The sequence below is a fragment of the Gossypium hirsutum genome, chromosome A07 (genome assembly GCF_007990345.1).
Source record: "Gossypium hirsutum isolate 1008001.06 chromosome A07, Gossypium_hirsutum_v2.1, whole genome shotgun sequence".
NCBI classification, from domain to species: Eukaryota; Viridiplantae; Streptophyta; class Magnoliopsida; order Malvales; family Malvaceae; genus Gossypium; species Gossypium hirsutum.
This window is the reverse complement of record NC_053430.1, coordinates 3,825,680-3,850,531: the sequence shown is the minus strand read 5'-3', so window position 1 is coordinate 3,850,531 and position 24,852 is coordinate 3,825,680. Positions and strand designations below refer to the sequence as shown.

The 24,852-nt window shown below is 30.1% G+C and overlaps 2 protein-coding genes and 1 long non-coding RNA gene across 3 annotated transcripts; 2 read left to right on the top strand and 1 right to left on the bottom strand.

Annotated features, from left to right (window-relative positions):
• Window positions 1-4,155: 4,155 nt before the first annotated feature.
• Window positions 4,156-4,864, bottom strand: LOC121231985 (uncharacterized). The gene is made up of 2 exons (XR_005930211.1): window positions 4,660-4,864; window positions 4,156-4,581 (listed from the first exon to the last, which is right to left on the bottom strand). It is a non-coding gene; the product is annotated as an uncharacterized lncRNA (long non-coding RNA).
• An 11,282-nt stretch (window positions 4,865-16,146) lies between these two features.
• Window positions 16,147-17,206, top strand: LOC107953753 (uncharacterized). Its single transcript, XM_016889150.2, has one exon. It carries the CDS (start codon window positions 16,285-16,287, stop codon window positions 16,828-16,830), a length of 546 nt encoding a protein of 181 aa, XP_016744639.2. The 5' UTR covers window positions 16,147-16,284; the 3' UTR covers window positions 16,831-17,206.
• A 3,989-nt stretch (window positions 17,207-21,195) lies between these two features.
• LOC121231984 (uncharacterized) lies at window positions 21,196-24,723 on the top strand. The gene is made up of 5 exons (XM_041117233.1): window positions 21,196-22,002; window positions 23,567-23,623; window positions 23,746-23,808; window positions 23,896-23,964; window positions 24,049-24,723. The coding sequence occupies exons 1-5, from the start codon at window positions 21,655-21,657 to the stop codon at window positions 24,307-24,309; spliced, it is 798 nt and encodes a 265-aa protein (XP_040973167.1). The 5' UTR covers window positions 21,196-21,654; the 3' UTR covers window positions 24,310-24,723.
• The last annotated feature ends 129 nt before the right edge of the window (window positions 24,724-24,852 follow it).

The following is a 24,852-nucleotide window of genomic DNA, read 5'->3' as shown; positions in this document are numbered from 1 at the left end:
ATTAGTAATAATAAAATTGTATTTTATCCTAAAAAATGATAAATATTTAATTTAATATTTTAAAAATTACAAAGATATAAACTATTAAAATGATAAATTTACATTTTACTATCGTAAAAATATACAATTTAATTTCGACTTCCAAAAAAAATTTTCTAACTCTAGCACTGTTATAGACTTTAAATACCAAACCATGCCAAGAGGCACATTGGACCACCAATCACGATAAATTTGCTCACACGAAATATATATATTAACAAATAGTATAGCATAATTGGTGGAGGGGTAAAGAAGAGGGGGGGGGGGCAGCTCCAATTTTCTTCATCATCTTCCTAAGCATTAAAGGCGTGAGTTAAGCTAAGACCCCAGAAAGCTTACGTTCCATCATCTTGTTCGTGGCTATCTTTGCTCTTTCCTTTCCACCCTCAAAATGTTGTCTATTTGATTGCATGAGGTTTATGCGTGGGTACTCTTAAATTTTATATGAAATAATTTCAAATAAGGATAATTTTTTTTGGGAGTTCTCTATGTATTTATCTTTATTATAATTTAATGTAAATTATAACCATAATCACTTTAAAATAGGGTTTGTTCTATTTTGATTACTCCAATTTTTTTCCTCTTAATTTTGTCATTTTAAATAATGTAATTTTGTGAATTAGTCACTATTGTTAATATTTCTGTTTTTTTAACAGATTGTTGACGTGGCACATTAATCTATCGAGTGATTGACATGCCATATTTTTTTTTGTTGATTTTTGATTAAAATTTAGGAACCTCTTCTTAAATTTTAGAGGAGAAAAGTTTTGGACTAATTATAAGGAGTTCTTTAAACTTTAGTCAAAAAACTTTAGTCAAAAGTCAGTCAAAAAATGTCACGTCTGCAATCTATTAAAAGAAAACGAAAATTTTAATGATAGTGACTAATTCACTCAATTATCTTGCTTAGTATAACTAAATTAAAAAAAAATAGAGTGACCAAAATAGGACATACCATATTTTAGAGAAACCATGAGTATAGTTTACCCTAATATTTAAACTCCTGATTGAGAGGGTGTCACGAGTTAATCGAGCACAACTCAGTCAAATAAATTACTTTAATGTCCTTTCGTATTTAAAATAAGTTATATTATTCGAGGGTACTTTAATTTATAAAAAAACAATAAAAATATGCTTATTGTGGTATTTGAATACATGCCAATTGCATTAGTAAAATTTTAAATTTACCACTCAATCAAAGCTTTATTTTAAAATTTTCATACATTTTAATTTTAGTGTGCATATTTTATTATCTTCATCAATTGTATATATTAATAATATTGTTGATTAAGTTTTTGCCACCAGTTAATTTGACACCAACTCAAAATTCACGACAACACCGTGATAAACAATTGTATTCATTTAATATTCTTACTATGATGTATTTATATGTTTAAATTTCGTTTTACTCACAATTTAATTTAATTTTTTTTATTTTAGTATTTTACATCTTTCATGTGTTATTATTAATTAGTTTTAAACCTTACTTTTCATTATTTATTGTATGTTATTTTTAAACATACATCTGTAATTTAAATACGTGATTTCACACGCATAAGCATGTGATAGAATTTTTAGTATGTTTTATTAGGGGGTTGATTGAGTTGTGTCACCCATAAATTGTATCCCAACTCAACTTAAAAATTACCAAAAGCCTATTTCTTTTCCAATGCAACAAATGTTAATTTGAAGATATTTATGTCTTTTTATATTTTAATAAATTTAAAAAAAATACATACACATAATAAAAATCATAAAATTTAAACCTAAAATATCATGGTTCTCACTATTTCAAATTTACCATATCCCGTATTTAATTTTAATAAATTTATTACATTAATGTTTTTCACCTCACCATGATTTTGCATAATCTAATATTAATTAAGTAAAGAGCCAATGTATTTTTAACTTGGAAAACCAAACCCTAGACCCAAAATTTGGGTAGAAAGAAATTAAAATCATCCATATACTTTGCAATAAAATTGACTTAATACAATGAATATAAGTAGATTGTAGATATCTCACCAAACAACAGCTTGGTCACGTGTTAGGTGAATAGTGTGTTTGAAAATGAGGCAAGGGACACTGCTAGCTGTGCTTGTGACACAATCTGCCCCCACCCTCTTTCGTTTAAGTTTGGTCTTTTTTCTATTACCCCAATATCAGAACGTTAGGTTTATTATCGATTTGGATAAATAATTTTTAAATAATGAAATGATTTTTTTTAATAATCTCGTTATGGGTTCTGATCATAATTACCCAAAAATTCTCTCCAACATTTAAATAGGAAGATAATGTGTTTCAGCCCATTCGAACCCATGCCCTCATGTATTGACAATATTATCCATACCAATTAAGCTAAGACTTAATCAATAATAATGAAATGAGTTTTTAAATCTATCTAAACTAGTCTTAATAAAATATATAATTTACGTGAGATAAAAGTTCGATCTTCGTTCTGAGTATGGAGCAATTTTAAAACTCGTAATTAGTATTTACTTTTTAATGGACTTATAAAATATGAATGATCAGTTATTGGACTCGCTTAAAAATAAAGAAAAAATATTTGAATTTAAGATGGATATAAAAAATAATATTAGAATGAAGTGGTTTTTAATTTTAATAAAAAGTGAAAATATCTACCAAATGTGAAGGGTTTCAGATAAAAGAAATATATGTAAAATTCTTTGAATTTATTTTAATAGGCACTTTTAAGACATAAAATAATGGTAAGATTAAGACAGGACAAATTACAGTACACTTCTAAGATGCCATATGTTTTGGTTCTTAGATAAATGTCCCAGAATTGAAAAATAAATAATTGCAACTTGATGGTAGGATTTCAACGTTAATGATTTAATTGCAAATATTTAATAAAAATCAACAATTAACTATTTATATGTAATAAATTAGTAAAATTGGTAATTTGAGTTTACATTTTTACTAAGAAATGATTTAACACTATCAATTTTTATAAAATAAAAAAAAGGATGAAATTTATAATTATACTAAATTAATATTATGATATATAAAAAATATGTTTTAAAATCTATAAAGAAAAAAGATGAAGAAATGTAGGAGATGGTAACTCAAATCTTGTAGACAGCACCGACAGGATTGACATGGAAAATTGGTAATTTGATTAGAAGCTGCTGTTTTAGAAAAATAAAAGTCAAAACAGCAATCCTTTTCCACGAGTAATTCTTGCAATTTTATTAGTGCACATAATTTCATTCCACCTAATTTTGTGAGGTGAAATCTTAACAATCTTTTGCTTTTATTAAATTAAGGACGACATTGGTTTCTTTTTGTGCCCAACAGTAACCAATAACGTCCTCATCAATCCAAACTTTTTCCTTTTGGGTTTAGTGGTTATGTAAAATTATATTTATTAAGGCTCCGTTTATTTACAGATAAAATATTTTTCGGAAAATAATTTTTAGAAAATAATTTATTGAAAAATAATTTTTAGAAAATGATTTACTTTTCTGGTGTTTGAATGAATCTGTATAAAATATTTTCTGTTGTTTGGCAAATTTCCTGAAAATATTTTCTTGAAAAGCTGTTTTAATAAAAATTTATATATTTAAGAATTTATTATCTTTTCTTTGTTTGATTGAGTTTACTTTTTATATATATATATTAATAAATTTATATTTTAAATTATTTTTATATGTATTGCAATGATTTATTTATAAATAAATAAATTATTTTAAATATATAATAATACTCAATTATTAAATTAGAATATTAACCGTCATAAATTGAAAACAACCAAAGTCAAATAAATTATTTGTAATTGTGTTATAAAAAAATAAAAAATAAGGATTGAATAATTATAAATTAGCTTCCAAACCACAATTAATACTAGAAATTAATAATATTATCCAAATACATAATTAGTATTACACCACATGATAACAACAACATTATCCAAGTGCATAACTAATATTACACCATATGATAACTAATATTACACCACATGATAACAACAATATTGTCCAAGTGCATAACTAATATTACACCACATTAAAAGTATCAATATCTTTAACCTTGAGAAAATTTTTGAAGCCAAATTTTTCTATGCTTATTACTTTTAACTAAAAAAGCTTTTGTCTCAGATTCATGACTCACTAAATAATCAAACACAGAACAAAGGAAGTCATCATCAAATCCTTCTACCTCCATTGACATCACTTCTTCGTAAAGATGTGGTGTCTTATCCGCAGTAAATTGTTCCAAAGCATTAGCAATTTTGCCAAGTTGTTCACCCACAAATTTAATTTGTTCATCATTGACACTTTCTTGAGCCTTTTTTCTTTTACGTTTGAATGTGCCAGATGAAGATACATTTGTTCTTACCTCTTCAGTCGCTTCATTCTCGCAGTCTATAGGCACTGAATCTATGTTATCATCATCCAAATCTATGTCAGTAAATGTTCTGGCAAAACTCCCTATTGCCATATCTTTGCCAACAACCAAAGCCATTTAATCATAATGATCAATGCTTTTATTCAAAAATGGCTCATACTTCTTGTGCGCCTGTTGGATATTATACAAAATTAGAATAACAAGTAAAAAGTAATTGAAATATACTTACCATATATATACATATATTACCATTACTGCTGCATCATATGTCGCTCTATCACATGTGATCATTTTCATGTTATCATCCCATCCAAAACCACTTTCACCCCTAATTGTGCATATAATCTGCCACTGTTTTTTTATAGTCCTCAAATGATTTTCCACATGTTTTGCATCGCATTGGACTTGAATTTTTTCAAAAATAGCTTCGACAACTCGATTAATAGAAACTGCTTTGAAAGTATTAGAAGGCTTATTTCCTTTCTGGGCCTCCTCTGCTAAAATTTCAAGAAAAAGATGTTCCATCAGTTTTGTTCACATGAATTGCTTGGAGGTCCCTTCTTTGTTGCCATTACCCATTCTACATTAATAATTGTCATTGTCAATCATTTCAATATCCAACAAGCTTAAAACATAATAAATTCAATATCTAACAAGCTTGAAACATAATCAATATCTAACAAAATCAAGACATAATAATTTCAGAATCCAACAAATATAATAAACTAAAATTTTAGAATCCAACATTAACCAAAAAAAACAATTTTAATACTAAAACATACATAACATAGAAACAACAACCCTAAGCCCTAAACCTACCTAATATTTCTAGCCATATAATTAGTCCACATAGTTTGTGCAATTTCATCTCTCTTAGCAGACCATTCTCTTGCTTCTTCTCTTTCTTCTCGCTCCGTAAGAGTTGATATTATCAAATCAGACTCAGGCTCCTCGTATAATCCTTGATTAAGTAAATCACTAGGATCAACTCCCATGATATGATTATGAATGATGCAACAAGCCAAAACTATATCTACTTGAGTTTGAAAATTCCAAAATGGTTCAGCATCTAATACACGAAACCGTTTCTTCAAAATCCCGAAAACACGTTCAATAGTGATTCGTAATGATGAATGACGAAGATTAAAGAGTTCCTTTGCATTTTTAGGCCCCTGAGCACTAAACTCTTTTAAATGATATCGAACACCACGATATGAGGTAATAAATCCATTACGGATGCCATATCCAGCATCAACAAGATAATATTTACCTACAATTTAACAAAACATAATTATTACTAATAAATTATGAGCTTACTAGAACTATTTGGTATTTAATGTTGTATAATTCTTACCTTCCGGAATTCTTAATCCTCTTGGGAGTGGAAGTGCATCACTTAAAATACGAGAATCATGTGCGCTACCTTCCCAACCAGCTAGAACATAGGAAAATTTCAAATCAAATGTAATGGCAGCCAATACATTTTGTGTCGTCCCCCCTTTACGGCTACGAAATCTTCCTTGAATGTTAAGTGGAACGAATGCACGAACATGAGTTCCATCTAATGCTCCAATACAATCTTTAAAATAAGGATAAAACCTTGGATTGTTTCTGATTTCACTAAGAATTGACTCATCAGGTAATCTAATAACTAGCTTATACAATTTCAAAATAGCTCTCAATACAACCCTAAAATAACGGTGAATTGTCTCAGTTGATCTATAATATCTAGATCCTAATCACTCGAAACCTTACATTATGACCAATTGTATGTAAAAATATAACCACTTGCTCCCTAATATTCACCGATTTAGTTGATTGTAACAAATTATTTCTACTAAGAATATCACACAAATTAAAAAATACAATCGGTCTCATCCTTATCACATCAATACAATGCTGGTCACCACTATATAAAATACTATTAATATAATTTTCTCTTTCATAATCTCTATTCACATGAGGGTGAGAAGTAATTTCCTTCCTAGTTTTTAATTTTTAATCCAGAGAGCCCCAAAAGCTAAAACTGAAGCCACGACTCCGACAATTGCATGATGTTGATTACGATCCATCTACAAAATACCACATAAATATTTGATCACTACAAAAAATACGTAAACTTTTCATAAGATCACATATATGACTAAAATTACCATGACTAAAGTGCATACATACATATATATATTACAGAATGTATAATTAAAGTCGATTTTATATTTCGCATTGAACCACTGTGGTCCATTGGTCTTTCTATCATTTTTAAATGTTTTAAGAATAAAAAAAACATATTTAGAAATTGAAAATTCTTTCTGTAAGTAATAAAATATATTATTCTCTTTTTCTTGGACATAGAAGACAATATTAAATTTAAAATTTGAAATTAAAAAGTATTTGGATGAAGAAATTTGAATTAAATCCTTAGCTTTGATTATATTTTATTAGTGAAATAGAAATAGTCATCAAACATTTTTAATCCAAAAAAATGAAAAGAAAAGTAGTTAATAGTATGAATTTGCCACGTAATAATATGTATAGATTTTAGCCAGGTTGCATGGTGGAATTTTCAAAGATTTGGGGGATAATGTTTTATGATCATATCAAAAAATATATATTTATATTTATTTGTAAAATTGGATACCATAAGAAAATATGATAAATTTATTTAATACAATATTTAATATTTAATAACTTAAAAAATAAAAGCTTAGTTAATAAAATTGTAATTTAACTATAAAATTAAGATTTTAATATTTTAAATTGAAAATTTGTAATATATAAATTATGTATAAACTATACTTAAATTTGTTAAAATTTTAAATGGAAATAATGATTGATGTAATTATGTTTTAATATAAAAAAAATCAACCATGTTTAAATTAAAAAAATCGGATGGAAGAAAATGGATCAAGAGGTAGAGCCCACCACCAAATCTAGAATATAGAAATTGAACTTGCCACTATCTTTTATTCTCATAAATCGAAATCATGCATATGTCATAGTAAAAATATTTATAAACCATAAACTAGATGCATTAAAATAATAAGATCAAAATAAGTAATAGGCACTTTAGGCACCTAAGACTTCAGTAAGCATTTCTATTTCAAACAGCATGCAGCAATTAACAATTTATCAGCATAACAATCCTTTTTTAATTAACCCACCATTAACATGCATATTACAGTACAAATCAAAAGGGAGAACACTACGAGAGTATTATTTATCTTTCTAATTTCAAATTTAAATTTGTACTAATTATTCTTTATGACAAACAAAGAAGAAACTAAAATCCACAGTGGTTATTAAGCACCAAAGTGAAAATTTTACACAAGGCGGGATGATCATTTGCCTTCTAAGTAGAAAGCAAGCCTAATTCGACAAAGTATGCTTTAGTTCTTATCCAAGAAAAGAGAAGACTACTTGACATAAAGAAATGTCCTTTAAAACATCTATTCTAAAGCTCTAGGCACTAGATTTACTGAAGCAGGCTTGCAAATTTAACTTGATTCAATCAAGTTCAAATCTCAACTTAAAAAGCTAGGACAAGGCAAACCAAGCTATCATACAACTTCATTTTGCATCAAATACTTAGATACCAAAAACCCAAAGTTCAGCTCACTTGGTTCATCTATCTAGTAGGGATTAATTTGTACAAAAAAAATATGATAGTAAATACCCAATTCCACAAATCATCTTAAATCAGAAAAAGAAAGAAAGACAACCAAAATGAATATACCTCCTCCAAAATCATATCATTTCATCAATTGAATATATACATATATATATATTAAACGAATCAAGTACAACTTAAAGCGCTAATTGATATATTAAACAAAATGAAATCAAAGAACACAGAAAGGAAAACACTTTAAATAATCATATAACATAAAAGCAGAAAGAAACAAAAATATATTTTTTTAAACAAATTTTCAAATCTGTTTTATAAGAAGAATCCAAATTTGCTTTTAACATTTCCAGTTGGTGGAGCCTAATTCATATACTTCTTGTGTTGGCAAAATTAAGATGTTCGGATCCTAAGAGTATTTGTGCTAGAACTAGTAGTGAAGCTTCTAGTTCTATACGCTCACAAAGTATATGACACAACTAACCTAAAACAACACATGAGAACACCAGTCAAAACCCATCGAATGAAAAATGATAATCCCACCAACAACCGAAAGTATAAGCCAAAGTCACTGCCGACTACCAAGAGAACGACCACGGTTTGTTAGTATGGCAAAAAAAGCCGAAACAACAAGAATGAAAAGAACCAAAAGAGGGACAACAACCACGCGTCAATCTCAATCCAAGGGAATCAGAATCCATATGAAAAAGAGAATCACCAAAACCACAACTGCACATCACAAAACCCATCACCAAAACAAAATGAAAAAGCAGAATAATAAGATGCCATACCTTGCAAAGAAGAATGAGATCCTGAGAAAGAGGAGAAGATAGAAAACGAAACAGCAGTGTGTGTAAACTTTGCCTGAGCAGAAATGAAATGCGACGAATTAAGGAAAAAGGGAAGAGATTTGAAGAACGAAAGAAGAAGAAGACATGGAAAAATTTGAAGAATGGAAGAAAAAGAAGGGAACGGATGAAAAACAATGCCTTACCTGGATGAAGAGGAGATGGAAAATGTCTTACACAATTGAAATCGGTAAGACGTTTTCCCCAAATTGAAGGGGATTTTACCCGTGTCTAGTAAAATATTTTCCCTTTGGAAAATGTTTTCAAGCGTCCAAACACGGTAAAACCAGGAAAACATATTCCGAAAATGTTTTCCTGGCTTCCAAACGGACCCTAAAAGTAAATGAAGTTGTTGATTGAGTTTTAGCTCAATTGGTATTGGTATTGTTGTCAATATAGGAGGACATGAGTTCGTATGCATTGAAGTATATTGTTCTCTTATTTAGGAGTTAAGGAGAGGTTATTGGTAGTTTTAGACATTGTATAAAAATGAGCAGATATGATAACAACTTAGAACGAGATTATATCAAAAAAAGTAAATGAAGTTCATTGCATGTATTTTTTCTAATAGAATCTTTTAAGGTGGCTAATAGCTTTTTTATCTTAATTCAATGCCCTTAGAAATCGGGTTTAAGGTTAGTACCAATTCTGAATGCTCGATAAAGGATTTGCCCTACATTATGCTCAAAACTTCCAATTGTAAGATGCTCATCCATCGGAAGCCCTGTCAACAATGTTACATTCTATACCGTTATTGTCACTTTGCTGCAATGAAAAAGAAACACAAAGATATTGGTACTCCATCACTCAATTAGAGGGAGTATGAGTGACGACATGAAAGCAACTTTCCCAATTCAACTAGTGTGATAGAATCTGACTTCTGTTAACAGGGAATGATTTTATTGTTAGACAAATCTAGACCCTTATTATTGTGAGCTCAAACCACAAGAGAATACTCCAATGTTGACAAAATGTCCTCATTCATTTCTCAATAAGCCAACAGGCATTATGGTATGCTTGAAAATTGGAATTTTAAGATACTTATGTATCTAGGCTTTAGTATAATGCAGAAGAGGAACTTCTTTAGTTTTCTTTGTGAAAAACTAATGAGTTTGATTGTCTATTTATAAGTTTTAAAATTAGGGTTTTCAAACGAAGTTCAACACTCAAGGATGCTAACTTCCATTTAAATTTTCATTGAAATATTTTCGAATTACGTTATACATTTAAAAAAAAACAATTATAATAACTTGACACCAAAAGATTTCGAGTTCAGGGTTAAATGTTACCTCCAGCCTTTCAAAATTAACTTAAATTTTAAAAATTCAACTATAGATGTCGAGGTATACTATAATCATATAATAATTACAACGATTACAATGGGACACGAATAACTTGACAACGTTGACATCCTCACTAAATTCAACACCAATAAATATCAAATCATTAAAAAGAAATACTCTAAGAAATAACTTTTTATAAACTTATTGTTTATCATAAAAAAATTACTAATAAATTATCATAACATAATAAGACATGTAGGACATTCCTAGAAAAGTAAAAAAAGAATATTTATGGACCTACTTTATAATAAAGGGAGTTTTGCTAAAATACATTGAGGTTTAACTTTATGGTATTGTTAATAGATTCTCAAGGTATGATGATGACTTTTTTTAACTTTTTAATTTCTTGGGAGCCCACAAGTTTATGAATATTAAATCTAGAAGCATGAATCATGTGGTAGGTTTAAATTCCCATCAAAATGTAGTCAAATAATTAGAATTTTTTGTGTTTGATTTTTAAATGAAAACCCACAAATTCTTTTTTTTGATAAATTACAATAATAGGATAAAGTCCAAATAATAAATACAATTAGTGCGATTCGAACTCAGATAACACTTGAGACAGTAAACATCCTTAATTATCAAACTATCATACAAAGTTCGAAAACCCACAAAATTTTTACTTTAGCATGATTAATATTATATAATTGATTTGATGACATATCAACATTTTATCTGAAAAGACCACAAATTTAAAATAAGTCAATTCTTAATTTTAAATTTGTAGGAATTAATCCGCATTGGGGACTGCCAAGAAAATTAAACATTTTAGTCTCAATTTTCCCCCCTGAGTGGGACATTGTTTGCCTCATTTTAACTTGCGGGATAAGTAAATAATTTAGCCAGCATTTATTATATGTAAGAATAAAAAAGAATAAATACTAAAACTATACACTAACTATGTTTAATGTGTAATTGTATATATTTGATTAAATTTATGTAAATTATTAATACAATTATGGATATAACATCATTTTATGTTTATATATTGTATGTATAAATAATTATATTTATCCAATACAAATATAAATTAATGTATTTGTTTCATTAAATGTGTATGATTAAATCAAAATTAAAGTTTCAACTATACATTTAAACTACAATTAGAGTTTCACGCGTATAATTACACTAAATTAAAGTTCATGTATATAATTGCACATTAAATTAAAATTTATATATAATTTTAAGATTTATCTCAATAAAAAATAAATCCAAATTTAAAATATTGATTAAAGTTTTTTTTTGGAAATCAGACGAATTTTCTTTCTATTGTAACGATAAATAAGAAATAATCCTTATATTATATACTTATGGGAAAATGATAACATTTTATTCTCGACAATCCTTATTTCTATTTATAATTCTTTCAAATCTGTAAATCAGGGACAAATCATTTTTAATACACATATTTTTTTATTGATGTAAGAACAATAATGCTAATTTAGTTAAGATTCAATCAATGTTATACTTAGGTGAAAATTTTAAATTGTATTAAAAAATTATAAAGTTTTGAGGGCTTAAGTGGATGGGCCATCTTTAACAGTAGACACCAACCAGAAGCTCTGTTAACATTCAACTTTGGAAGTCCAATTTCCAGAAAAGTAGGCCCAAAGAGATGAGGGAATTTCATTTTAAGTAGAAAAAATTCAGTGGATCATATAATACTAACAAAATAGAATCAGTGCAATACAATGTGAATCCAAATGAGGATATGATCAAAAAGCTCTCATTTTCCTTGGTGTTTCTCCTACTGTAAACCCTTCCCCTACTTCTCTCCCTCCTCCACTACTCTTCTTTGGGTTCAATGACACAAAAGTTGAACCAAGCATGTCATTAGCATACTCAAACCATGGAAGGATTATCAACTGTTGGTTTCCAAAAAAGGGTTTCAACTTCTAAAGTTGAAAGGGTACCCTTCTTGCTGTATTTTTTCAAGTAATTCCTTTTGAAATGTTTGGCTTTAGCTTCGAAATCTAGGAAAGTATAGTACTCCCCACTTTGCCATAGCGGTTTCTGAACAGGTCGGGGCTTTTTGGGGCAAAACCCGATACGTTGTTGACGAGTAGTGAATGTGGGTGTTGGCTTCAAATCGGAGCTTGCATTAGCTTCAGCACAAACCAAAAGGGAACGATTGGGGTTCCCAATTGCTGTCTTTTTAGATGTAGGTGGTACTGGCTGTATGATTTTGCTGATTCCATACTGGGAAGCCTCTTTTTCGATCTTGAAACTCTGCTAAAGTAGGCCTGTACTCTGGAAACTAAAGGCATGGATTTCAGCAGTGAAAACGCTTCTTGACTTTGCTCTAATGAATGATGACTTGAACAAGCCATGAAAAAAAAAATTGTGGGTAAGGTTTAGGTAATCATTGAAAAAAATTCATATTGTAAAAAAAAGCCCAGAAAAAAAAACAAAAAAAATAGTTTTGAAGATTATTCTAAGCTTCCATTTTCTTTGTTTTTACACTCTGAAAATTGGGTTTTCTTTGCTTTTCTTTTCCTCTGTTTTTTTTCTTTGGCAAATTACAGAGTAAAAAGTGAAAAATATTAAAATGTTTATTTTATGAATAACAAAGGAAGGGGTAGAGACAAACTAGGGGGGAATTGGATGGGTTTTATTCTGGGTTTGGAAGAAAGTTATGAAAATGACAGTCTATTCTTCTTCTTCTTCTTCCCTCTAACTGACCGGTTAACAAGGAGTTGATTGGGTGACTGTTTTTAACATGGTGATGACATGTGTCAATACTTTTTATTTAAAAGGTATGCATTTAAAAAAGTATAAAAAAATTGAACCGTCCATCTAGCTTAGTGATGACATGTCATGTCAAACCAAATGAAAGATTAAAAAAGTTAAAATAATTATTTTTAAAATATGAAAATCATTATGTGTCATCATATTTTTAGAGAACCCCTAATTTTACATGATGAGTTCACTTTTTAAAAAAATTATATTTTGTAAATAATATGAAAAATAAACTTAAGATATAAATAACAACAATAATAAAAATATTAGATTGAATTAGTATCATAATTCAATTAGACACTAGCTTAATTTGAGAAATTACAAAAATATCTTTTCGTAATTGTACTAAGTTATATTATTCGAAAGTATTTTATTTTATTTTATTTTATACTTTAACAAAAATTAATAAAAAAAGCATACTATGGGAGTTTAATTTATATCAATTGAATTAGTAAAATTTAAATTTACTTCTCAATCAAAACTTCATTTTAATATTTTACATACGTTTTTCTTTCAATATGCACAAATTACTACCTTTATTAGTTATATATCTATACTTACTATTATTTAAGTCATTGATTGAGTTAGTGTCACGAGTCAACTGAGTACCAACTCTATTAGAGAAATTATGAAAATATTCTCTCATAATTAAAATAAATTATATTATTCGAGAATACTTTAATCTTTTTATTTTAACAAAAATTAATAAAAATTTTACATGTTTTAAGATTTGAATTCACGCTAATTGAATTTGTAAAAATTTAAATTTATCACACAATCAAATGTTCATTTTAATTTTTTATATGATTTTATTTTAGTTTTATTATACATACTTTATTATTTTTATATTTATTATATATGTTTCATATGTTATTAATAATTAATTTAAAATAATATATTTTATTATTTATTATGTATTATTTTTAAATATATATACCTAAATTTTTAATTCGTAATTTTCATACACAACTTAATTTGAAAGCTTCCAAGTAAAAAGCCAGTTAGGGGCGTCCCTACAAATTCTGTGATTCCAAGCAGTTTGGCAAATTATGAGAGCCCCCTCAATCCGCCGTTCAATTCAAGTCGGCTTATCGACCAGCGCATACGTCTACGTCATTCTTATTTGTCTACTTATCATATTCCTCCACCTGTCCTGCATTACATATTTTCCTCTTCCACCAACCTCCTCACTTTTTCAACCAATTTACAAAACCTACTCTCACTCTCACCTTCCATTAACCTTCCCATACGTGGCTTATAATTACAAGACCAAAATTTAACTTTTTAAAACTCGTGACGGTACCGCCCAGGCCAGCCGTTACATATTTTTTGATTTTCCCTTTTTTTAAAATTAATTGTAAAAGAAAAAAAGACGTGGTCGCTTTTTATTTTTTCGAATTTTCGGAGCTTTTATACTAATTTAATTTTACATTTTACTTCATTTTTTACGTCAATAATTTATTTTAATAAATGATGATTACACCAAATTATTTCGAAGGTAAATAAATATTTGCTAAATTGACTACAAATTGAGATTTTAAATTTTAATTTAATATTAAATTTATAAATCCACTTAGACATTCTTAAGGTAATTAAAACCATTCAAGATGGTCATTTGTTAAATTATTTTTCAGCTCTGTTACGAAGAATATACACAAAACTATAAAATATACAACATTGGAGGATAAAACATATTTCAAAAGAGAAAAATCAAGTTGCTGATCGTATTGCAAAGATGGCAACAATGAGATGCACTGATTTATAGGTATTTAAAGCCATTCCTAAAGATTTACCAACTAATCTTGTAATTGATGGACTTGTTAATTTTTAATTTTGTTAAATTAATTTAGTTAATACGTTTTCAAAAAAAAAATCATGAGCCCACTATTTTATTAGTATTGAAAAATCATTAACAAAATTGCAAAATATTCCTCTGTAAAAGATAAAATAATTTAATTATTATCACTTTTAAAAACATGTATTTAAAGATAATTAATTATAATATTAATATTTTTTATTCACACATCCTGCCTGCTGTTTATATATATTTGGAGCTAAAGTTTTTTTTTATATTTATATATTTTAAATTTTTAACTTTTCTCAAATATGTTTTTAGAATTAAGCTTAAATTGACAAAAAATATAAATATTAGGTGTTTAACTTGTTATTATATTAATAAAAAATATGTACGATTGATAGAAAATATTAATTGATGAGATTAATTATTTTAAATTGTTCACATTTGAAATTGATTCCAATTTCTTTAAAATCGACCAATTTATTCGATATTGAATTTGAGAGGGACTGAAGAAGTGTTTTTACCAATAAAATTAGCATACAAAATCGGAAACCTAAACCATGGGCAAATCTCAGGGCTTTTTGTAAATAAAGTGAAGAATAGGGATGAATTGATACGGCGGTGGATAATAATGGCACCAGTTGTTTGGATCCCACGTAATGGTCAAGAATGCACAACCCTGTTAAACCGAGCTTCTAGGTGGGCTCTTTCTTGCAATTACTACTTTCCACGCGCGGTGTTGACCGTGATTATTACACCCCCACAAATTTTTTATGTTAAGCCGTGCCAATTTCTTTCTTTGAAAAAGTACCGCAAATATTAAAGTACAAGTACAATGTATTTTGTATAAGAATTTTTATTGACAAAATAAAAATAGTAGTACTAGTAAAAAATATAATATTTTGTATTTTATAAAATATATTATATTTAAAAAATAAGATCATTTCACTGATTGAGTCTTAGTCTGATTTAAATCGACATTATTATTAGTACAAAAAAATATAAATTTAAGTACGTTAAAATATATTATTTTTTTATTTTAAGGTTATAAAATAATTATGCGTATAAAATTAACCTTATAATAATTATTAATCTCTCAAAAATATATATTAATCATAAAATTATTTAATTTTTATAAACGAAAATTGAACCCTCAAGCGATACTCGTGGTTGAGGCCTAGTTAAAAATTTAAATATAATTTTTTTTAAAAAAGTGATATAAGTTGAAGGCTAATTTTAGATTTAAGCCAAAGTAGAAACTTGAGAAAGAGAAAGTCAATTGTAGACGGCTGTTGTTGAGAGTGTGAAATTGAAACCGCCATAGGCCGGGAGACACGTGGCCGCGTAATCAATTTACATTGGCTCCTCCTTAAAAGCCCTCCTTCCTTCCTAACCCTAACTCAGTTATATGTTCCATACATTTTCTCTCCCTTTAGTTATTCATTTTCTTGTCTCTTCTAATCTTTTATATTTCCTTTTTTTTTTAAGAAAAAAATTGTAAATCCTTCTTGCTGTTTTTGTGCCATGGGTGTTGCAGTTCTAAAACCAGAAGACTGTTTAAAGCTACCTAATCCCATGAAACAACCTCAAAACCCTTGGCATAATCCTAATCCCAACACTAACCGCACGAATCGTTCACAAGGGAACCGTAAGAAGCGTTCTCCCAACACCTCCCCTCCTTCTCGTCCCACCGTCGGTCGCCCCAAAGCTCCGGCCAAGAATCTCGTCATGGGTCAAGTCAAGATCCTCAAACGCGGCGAAGATCTTAAACAATCTAAGCCGGATAAGCATGTGAGGTTCGCGAAGGAAAATGTTGATGTAGATCTGGTTTCCACCGACTGTTTGGGTCCAGATCCCGGGTCCGTCCCGACCCAGATCCGACTCACCGAGTCAGAAAACAACGGAAGTAAGGTTCTCCCGGTCTCGTTCTACGCTGGGTCTGCCTTTATAACATCTCCCCCTCCAAGTTCTGTTCCGTTGCCTGCGTTTTTCACAAAGAAGATCGGGGTTGCTTTGAAGGATGACGTCGCTACGAGTGCCTTGAGGAGGATATTAAGGCTAGATTTGTAGCCACAACCAAAAAACAAATAACGGTGTGGGTGGTGATTGACTGAATTTGTTGTTAGATAGCTAATCTCTTGTTTGGGTTCTCTAATCTTCGATCGTCCCTTATTTTTTCAAGGGGATAGATCGAAGTAGCTAACTCAACAAAGTAGGTTTAGTTTTCCTAATTAAGTGTTCTTTTTACTGCTGTATAGCTTTGCAATTGTTTAGTTTAATATGAAACTGTCTACTGTCTAGTTCGTCCCTTTAGGGTTAATTTTAGTTTCGTTCTAAATTGTGTTTGTATTTAATCTAGTGTTAGTGTGGTAGATCAATCTTGTAATTGGGTTTGTGTATCCTCTTTGTTTATCAAGTATTATATATTAGAGAGTGAAGTTCTATATGTTTCGTAGCGTTAAATTCCGGTGTTCTATTATTTAGATGCCATGAAATAACAGGTTTCAGATGCCCAGGAGTGTTTATGATTTCAATTTTCAGATTGAACAGAAATCGAAATCCACTGGAAATGTAAGTGGAAAAGCTCTGATAGGTCCTAAAAGAAACTCTGCCTGATATAAGGTTTATTCCATTATAGATAATTGCTGGTCGTTGATAGAGGGAGGCGCCGTACGCCTCCGTCTTAGACTGGCCGCCTTTCTGGACCGGCGTTGATCTTTGAAGTCGTATGTAAATTCCAAAGTACATAGGGAAGAACAGAAGAAGGTCTAATTCAAAGTAATTTAACACCTTTGTTTAATAGTACATAGGGAAGAGCAGTGTCTTGTCAGGTAAGGTAAAATTTATTAATTTTTTTTTTTAAAGTTAACAAGTCATTGGAAGTGAAGGAAATGGTAACCCTAATAAAAATTTAAAAAATAAATTATTAGCTGGTTTTTATTTTATAAGATTAAGAGCAAGTTGGTCGGAGAATTTTATTAACATAATTTTCACTTGAATTGATTATGGGTTGGGTTTAATTGGGTTTAACTTAAAATTTTAGGTTTGGTTTTTTAAGTTTAAGATTTGACTCAGAAAATGGGTTTAGAATTTTATTTAGGTCCAGCCCAGATAAGAATATTAAATTTAAATTTGACTTGATCTGTTCGCATTAAACTTTTTTATATTATTTTTATATAAAAAATTTAAAAACTTTAATACATATATTAAAAATATTAAAATAAATATTTCTCAAAAATTTGAAAATATATTAAAAAAGTCTTCATTGCTTTTGAAATGGTAACAAAATTGATGATAAACAAGAACTCAATAATAAAAGTAAAATGATAGCAAAATAAACATTAATGAGAAAATTTTAGGGGGTCAAAAAATCCTGTTTAGAAGATAGACCTTAAATTTTGTCCAAATCTATTTTTTGAATTTATTTTACTCAATCCTTCATACTTTTCGAAAGAACATCGAACTTGGAAAGATGATTTATCTATGATCAGTTCTAATTTTCACATTGATAGTTTGTGCAAACAATAAATTATACATAAAATTTGCTAATACATGATATATACCTTTTATATATTATTTTTAAAACTTCAAATTTCAATGACATATATATATAGGATTTAATAAATCTACTGCTTTAAAATATAAAAAAGAAGATATAGGAGCCCTGCAATTTGGGTTTTGCCTTTTCTTTGTTTTAAAGTAAAAAGTTTGGTTACTAAAATGTCAAAAAGGAGGTCCCACGTGAAGCATAATTGAATATGTTGGGAATGGAGGAGTTAAGAATATAAACATCATCATGCTTTCATGTTTTGGCGGTTTTCGGCTTTTGCCAACCAAACCTCTACCCCTTTCTTGGGATTTTCACTTTCCATAACAATATCTTAATGTCTTGTTTTGTAAGCACTGAGATGAAGCATGCCCCAACCCCCTACCATGTCTTCTACAATCCTCCTCACATCTTGCTCTCATGCCTTTTACATCTTATATTCATTTCTGATCGAGTTTTTAAAGTGTTAATATCCTATTAATTTTTTTTATTAATTTAAATGTTAAATATTAAATTGATTTTGATTTTGAGTATATTTAAAATATATAGATTACTTATTTATGGGTTGAGCTACTTGCTCAATCGCGAAAGTCCACCTGAAATTTAAGAAAGTTTAGACAAAAGTATTAGGCTTGAAATACGAGTTGAGCAAAAAAATCAAACCCTTTTAAAATATGGGTCAGACTCGCACCTTGAATGTTCAAATCTGAGCTCGACTCAATCATTATTTTTGTAATATTTTATATTATGTATTTATAACACATAAAGAATAAGTTTATAGTTGTATATAATACGAATATAATGTAAACATTTAAAAAATGTTAAGATGACTATATATAAAATTTCAATAAATAAAAAATAAAAAAAAATATAATTTCTATTTTTTAAAAAATATACGATATGAGCGAGCCTAAAATAAGCTTGGGTTAGCAGTTTACAAATAATAGGCAAGCTTGGACAATTTTTTTGTCATATTTTGAGTCGAATTGAGTTTGGACAAATATAAAATGTGTTGATATCATACCTACATTTGGGTTGAACTCGATCCGTGAACACCTCTAATTTATACCTATTATATATATAATTTAGTTTTATCATTAAAAAAAATAGAAAGTGACAACAAAAAATGTAGGATTGATTGGTGACAAAATGGAAATTTAACTTCATCAAATTGGAAACTTGTAGCACAAGTTTATAAAGTCCTAGATAAATTTGGGAGAAGTCATGGGTTGGGTAGGAGCTTATAATTAGTTCCGATCAAGCTTGATAGTGGATACCCTCTGTGGACTGAATGATTGGATTTGATGAGAAATTTTAAAAAAGATTAAGGAGTAAAATTAAATTATAAATTTTTGAGAGTTTAAAATGTAATTTTATAATACATTAATATATAATTTCGTCATTCAGTAAATAAAATTATTTTCATTGAACTTTCTCTTTACAAGATCATAATTTATATAAGGACTAAATAACCCCCGCTTAAAATTTTCCCCTGCTTAGTAGTTGAGTGTTTATTCCCTGGGTGAGTAAGGGTGTGTTCTCAGGAGAGTGGTTGCAAACAATTGTACAAAAGTATGGCTATAATAATCTTAAAGCGAGTTGGTATCATGATAATTATTTAGTAAATTTATTCTTGTGACATCGAATTGTGTAAATCACTTGTGTTCTTACTATGTTCTTTCTACATGTACCCATTACTTCTCTGGGATCATCTTAACTACAATTTCTCTTCACATTCAACACAAGTTTTATTACATGTTATTTCCTTTAACTCTCTTTGCATTGAATTTTCTCAACTAGATGTTACTTTGATGGCTATAAAAACCATGCACTAATAGCTAAGTATTGTTTTACCCTTTCAATTCTTGTTTGTTTTTGTTTTTTTAAATAAAAAGGGTTTATTGAAATTTTTGGATACGTCATAGACAAATTATTCTGACCCCCTTCTAGCATGTACTCTAAATTTCATTTATTTATTTCGATTCATTTTTACAATCAATTTATTATTTTTAAAAGATTAAATAAAAAATTATTATTTGTAGAGATACTAAAGTGTAATTTTATCTTTATTGATTAAAATTTTAAAGGGCCAAAATTTTTCATTTTAGGGAGTCGGACCTTTTCAGCCCACTAATTTTGTCCAGTTAGTGTAAAAATAACAGTAATAATAAAATTAAATAATATAACATAAGATAAAATGTAAGTTAAACACAACGCACCCTACCATCTATTTGAAACCATTCTCAATCTTTGGTTATTTTCAAAATTATAAAAAAAATGAAATTTTATGCAACCTTTAGATATTTGTGTATTTCTTTTCTACCGTTGATATATTTCCATATATATAATAATTATCCTAATCATAAATCATGAAAAAGAAAATCCTAAAAATAAATGAATAAATTCAAATAATACAGTTTCTCCAATAATGGAAAAGGCAGGGAAGCTACGAAATATGAAAGAATGGGCGGTCATTAAAAGCCAAAATTACAATCGAAATCGGACAGTGCTACATGGCATCTTTGGACCCTCCGCCCCATTTGTTTCATCTAGAAAAATGGTTAATTGTAGCATGCGTCCTTTAAGTAAAATTTTAAATCAAACAAAACATTTAATCTTTATATCCACAGAATCATTCTAATCAAATTCTTCCTTTAATTTAATCATTAAAGCATCAAATACTAGTTCAGATGTAACGTAAATAATTTGAATTAATCTCATGAAAGATCTTAAAACCTTAGGGTAAATCTTATTGGGGTTTTAGTTTCACATAAATAAAAAATAAAATTTAATAATAAAATGGCGTAAAATGGACTCATAAATTAAGGAGTATAAGTGCAATTAATCCAAAAGAAAAATATAAGAAAAAAAAAGATCAGAGTCAGAGTGTCAGACCCACTGCCACACACATAGCTCCCTTTTTCTCACATCTATCTCGCGTTCTCGCCCGATCCTTCTCAGTCCAAGTGAGAGAGAGAGAAAATATAGGTTGATTATATATATATAAATCGAATAAACTGGAATCAATCTACACACCACAAAAACAAACACTTACGATTTTCTTTTGATTTAAAAAAAAAAAAGCCCCAAAGAACGAGCAAAAAAGAGCAAAGAAAAAGCGTCCCTTCTCTATATAACATTGTTCACATCCATCTCCTTCACTTTCTCTTTTTTAACTTTTTTCTTTTCTCTGCCAAATTCTTCGCCAGCCCCCCCCCCCATATTTTCTCTCTTTCTATCTTGTAAACCCAATATATTTTTCTTCTTTTTTCTTCAAATCTATCGCTTTATCAAAATTTGGGTCTCTTTTTTTTTTCGCTTTTTGTTATCGTTTGCCGGTGGGGGTTATGACGATGATGGTGAAAGATGAGTGGATTCGGGCGGCGATGACGGACGATAACGTGGTGGTGGAGCTGTTAGTAAGGCTGAAGCAAGCGCAGGCCGCTCCACCGGCTCCGAAATCTGCTTTGCCTGCACTTAGATGGGGGATACGTCAGCCGAGGTCTAGACCCATGTTGTTGCGTTGCGACGCTAAGAGAGACGGGGATTTCAACGTCAGTGCTAGAGGTAGCCCCACCACGCCTCTTTGTTGGAGCGGTGGTAGCGGCGACGCCTCTCCTTCTGCCGCCGACGGCTTTGAAGAGACCAGTAAACACGTCATCCGCTCTCCACCTGTTGCATCTTCCAGATCCAAGGTTTTCTTCTCACTTATTCTCTTGTTTTCTTCACTTTCTCTGCTCTTCCATATTCTGGGTTGACGGGAATGTCCCCGCCTGGCATACCAAATTACGTATCACCACCATTGTTTTCGAGTTCGATGAAGCGGTGTCTACGGCCATGGCTTTTCGTCTCATGGTTCTTATGAAATGACCATCAAACCCATTTTTAATCTCCTTATCTTCTCAATATTTCTTTTCGCGTTTTCCCGATTGCATGGATTTATCGATTCCCAGCTGACGAAACTGCCCATCTGAGAACTCACCGAGTTCACTCAGATCTGCGCTTATTTTACGTTCCTCTTCTTCTTCAAACTCTTCAGTTTCGGATCGATCCCTCCGGTCATCGGTATAACGGGATTGTTATAACTGTAATAATAAACAACATTAAAAATAGCAGTGTCAAATTCTTTCTGTTATGGACTAAAAAGCCCTGGTGTTTTAAAGGTTTTTAACATGTTTTTTCCACGCGACGACGGTTATCTTTTCATTTTCACCATTTCGTTCGTATCGCCTCTTTATCGGTACCCTGTCCCTGTTTTGGATTTTTACTGTATCACCCTTTTAAACCGCATCCCTTTTTTTTACCAGATCAGACATTTTCAGTAAAGGACAATTCCGTCAGCAGCGAAAATATTTATTCCAGTCCCCGCCGTAAAGAGCCAGGGAAATTCCTTGTAGAGGGATTTCCTTAAGAGGGGGGGGGGCATTTTGGTCATGATAAAAATGTATTGATGAGTGGAGTGGGGTCCATTGATCCAACGAAGGAAGGAGCGTTGTCTTTGTTGGTCTCTGTTTTGGGTTTCAATGACAATGTTATGTTCATGGAGAGAGATTATTATCAAGTGTGACGCGGGTATCATCGAATTAGGTGGACTCATCACCTTCTTTGACTGTACTCGTGTATTCTCATAATCTTTCTTCTAAGGATATATATTTAGCGTTGGGGTCCCACGTTTACCTAACTTTCCTTGATCGTGGATCGGATGGATTATGGACCGTTCGATTTGGGATAATTAATTAATTAAAAGAAACTAGGTATTTATTTGAATCTAAAGAGTGATGGGATGTTTTTTTTTTTTATCACACGAACCAATAACCTGGAATTGTAAGCATATGATTATAAGGCAAGTGACTCAATAGGAGCCGGCCATGTCAGAAAGGGTTATGTTGAATGAAGTCACGTGCCACTAATCTTACTAAGTAATGTCTTAGATTAGATTCTTCATGTGCTTAATATAACGTGGCGTGTCATTACTGGTTTGTTGTCCTTTGTCATTAACCACTCTGGATTTGCCAGCTGTCGTAACAGAAGCACCCTTCTAAGGTTGTGACTTTGAGGGTGTCGTCTCATTTTTTCTCTCTCTTATTTTACTATTTAAAAAAAATAAATCGATTAAGCTAGAGTCAAAGATTAAGATTTTTGAATTCAGCTCGACAATGATGAAGTTAAATTTAAAATCTTTTTCTAGCTGAATTCGATAAGTTTAGGCAAATTTGGATGATGTCGATGCATGCTTAAAGAATTGATGGAATTTTGCAGGGCACTGCTTCTAGTGAGTCCAATAGAACAAGTACCAAGAGGTCAAGAAGAAAGAAGGTAATAAAAGTAGTTGATTTCTTTTGTTGCATGATTTTCCTGGGAAAAATGTTTCTAAGATGAAGATACTTGGGTTGTTGGGATTTTTTGAGTTGAGTAATTTTATTGTCATATTCTTTCAGACCTTTGCTGAACTTAAGGAGGAAGAGAATCTTCTTTTGAAGGAAAGGGTTCATTTGGAAAAGGTGTGTTTGAGGAAGTTCTTTAATTTGATCAATGTATTCTTGGCTGCAATTAGTTTATCTTACTGTCATTTTCCATTCATTCAACAGGAGATAGCATCAACACGTGCGACTTGTAACGAGCATCGAGCCACAAATGAGAACTTGAAAAGAATTAGGGTTAGTTGAATATACATAATTTATTGTTTAGAGGTGTTGTTATTTTTCCCCTCTGTTTGATGTCAATTTCACTTTGTATTTCAGCTTGATTTGAACATGGACACTATCAAGAACTCTAGTTTAATTGCTGATGAATCTGAGAAAGTACCTTGTCTGAGAGTACCATCCTCTTCTGACTCAACCTTGCCACCGGAAGCCCTTGATGATGATCGTAAACCGTCATTAGGTTCATGCAATGTGGGCAAGGTTAATAGTAGCGAGAAGAGTGTTTTTATGCTACCCGATCTGAATATGATGCCTGCTGAAGATGATTCCTGTCCGGCAAAGTTATACTGGACTAGCTGAAAAGAGAAGAGTGGATTACATTCAGATTAGAATAGGAGTTGATGGAGAAGTAGTGAGACCGGGCAAGGAGCCGTTTGCTCAGGTGACTATAATATTGGAATCCAGGCTAAGCAAAGATTTTGAGTTGCGTCATAAACCTGATGAGATAGGGGATGGAGTTGATGTATAAATTAGATGTGATTCTTTGTAGGTATGAAACCTGATGACATAGCCTCCTGGTCTGTGTAAGCTTTGTTTAATTAAAACTAATTTTATAATTTGGGTGGTGGCTGGGAAACCCTGTTTCCCACTTCCCCTTTTAGTTATTCATTTTTTAACTTCCATGCAATGTTACTATTTCTTATCCAGGATTTGTTTTTGTTTTATTAGGCAGTGGAATTTCTTAGATGGACAAATGGTATTATTATTTTTTGAGTTCTATGGGTACTTCCTTGGATGATCTAAACTCTTAACAGGCTGGGCCTGGATTTCTTATGGCTTAAGTAAAAGAGTTGTTATTAGTATGTTGGAAAAAATTATTGTTTCCATTAGCTTTGTATCCTC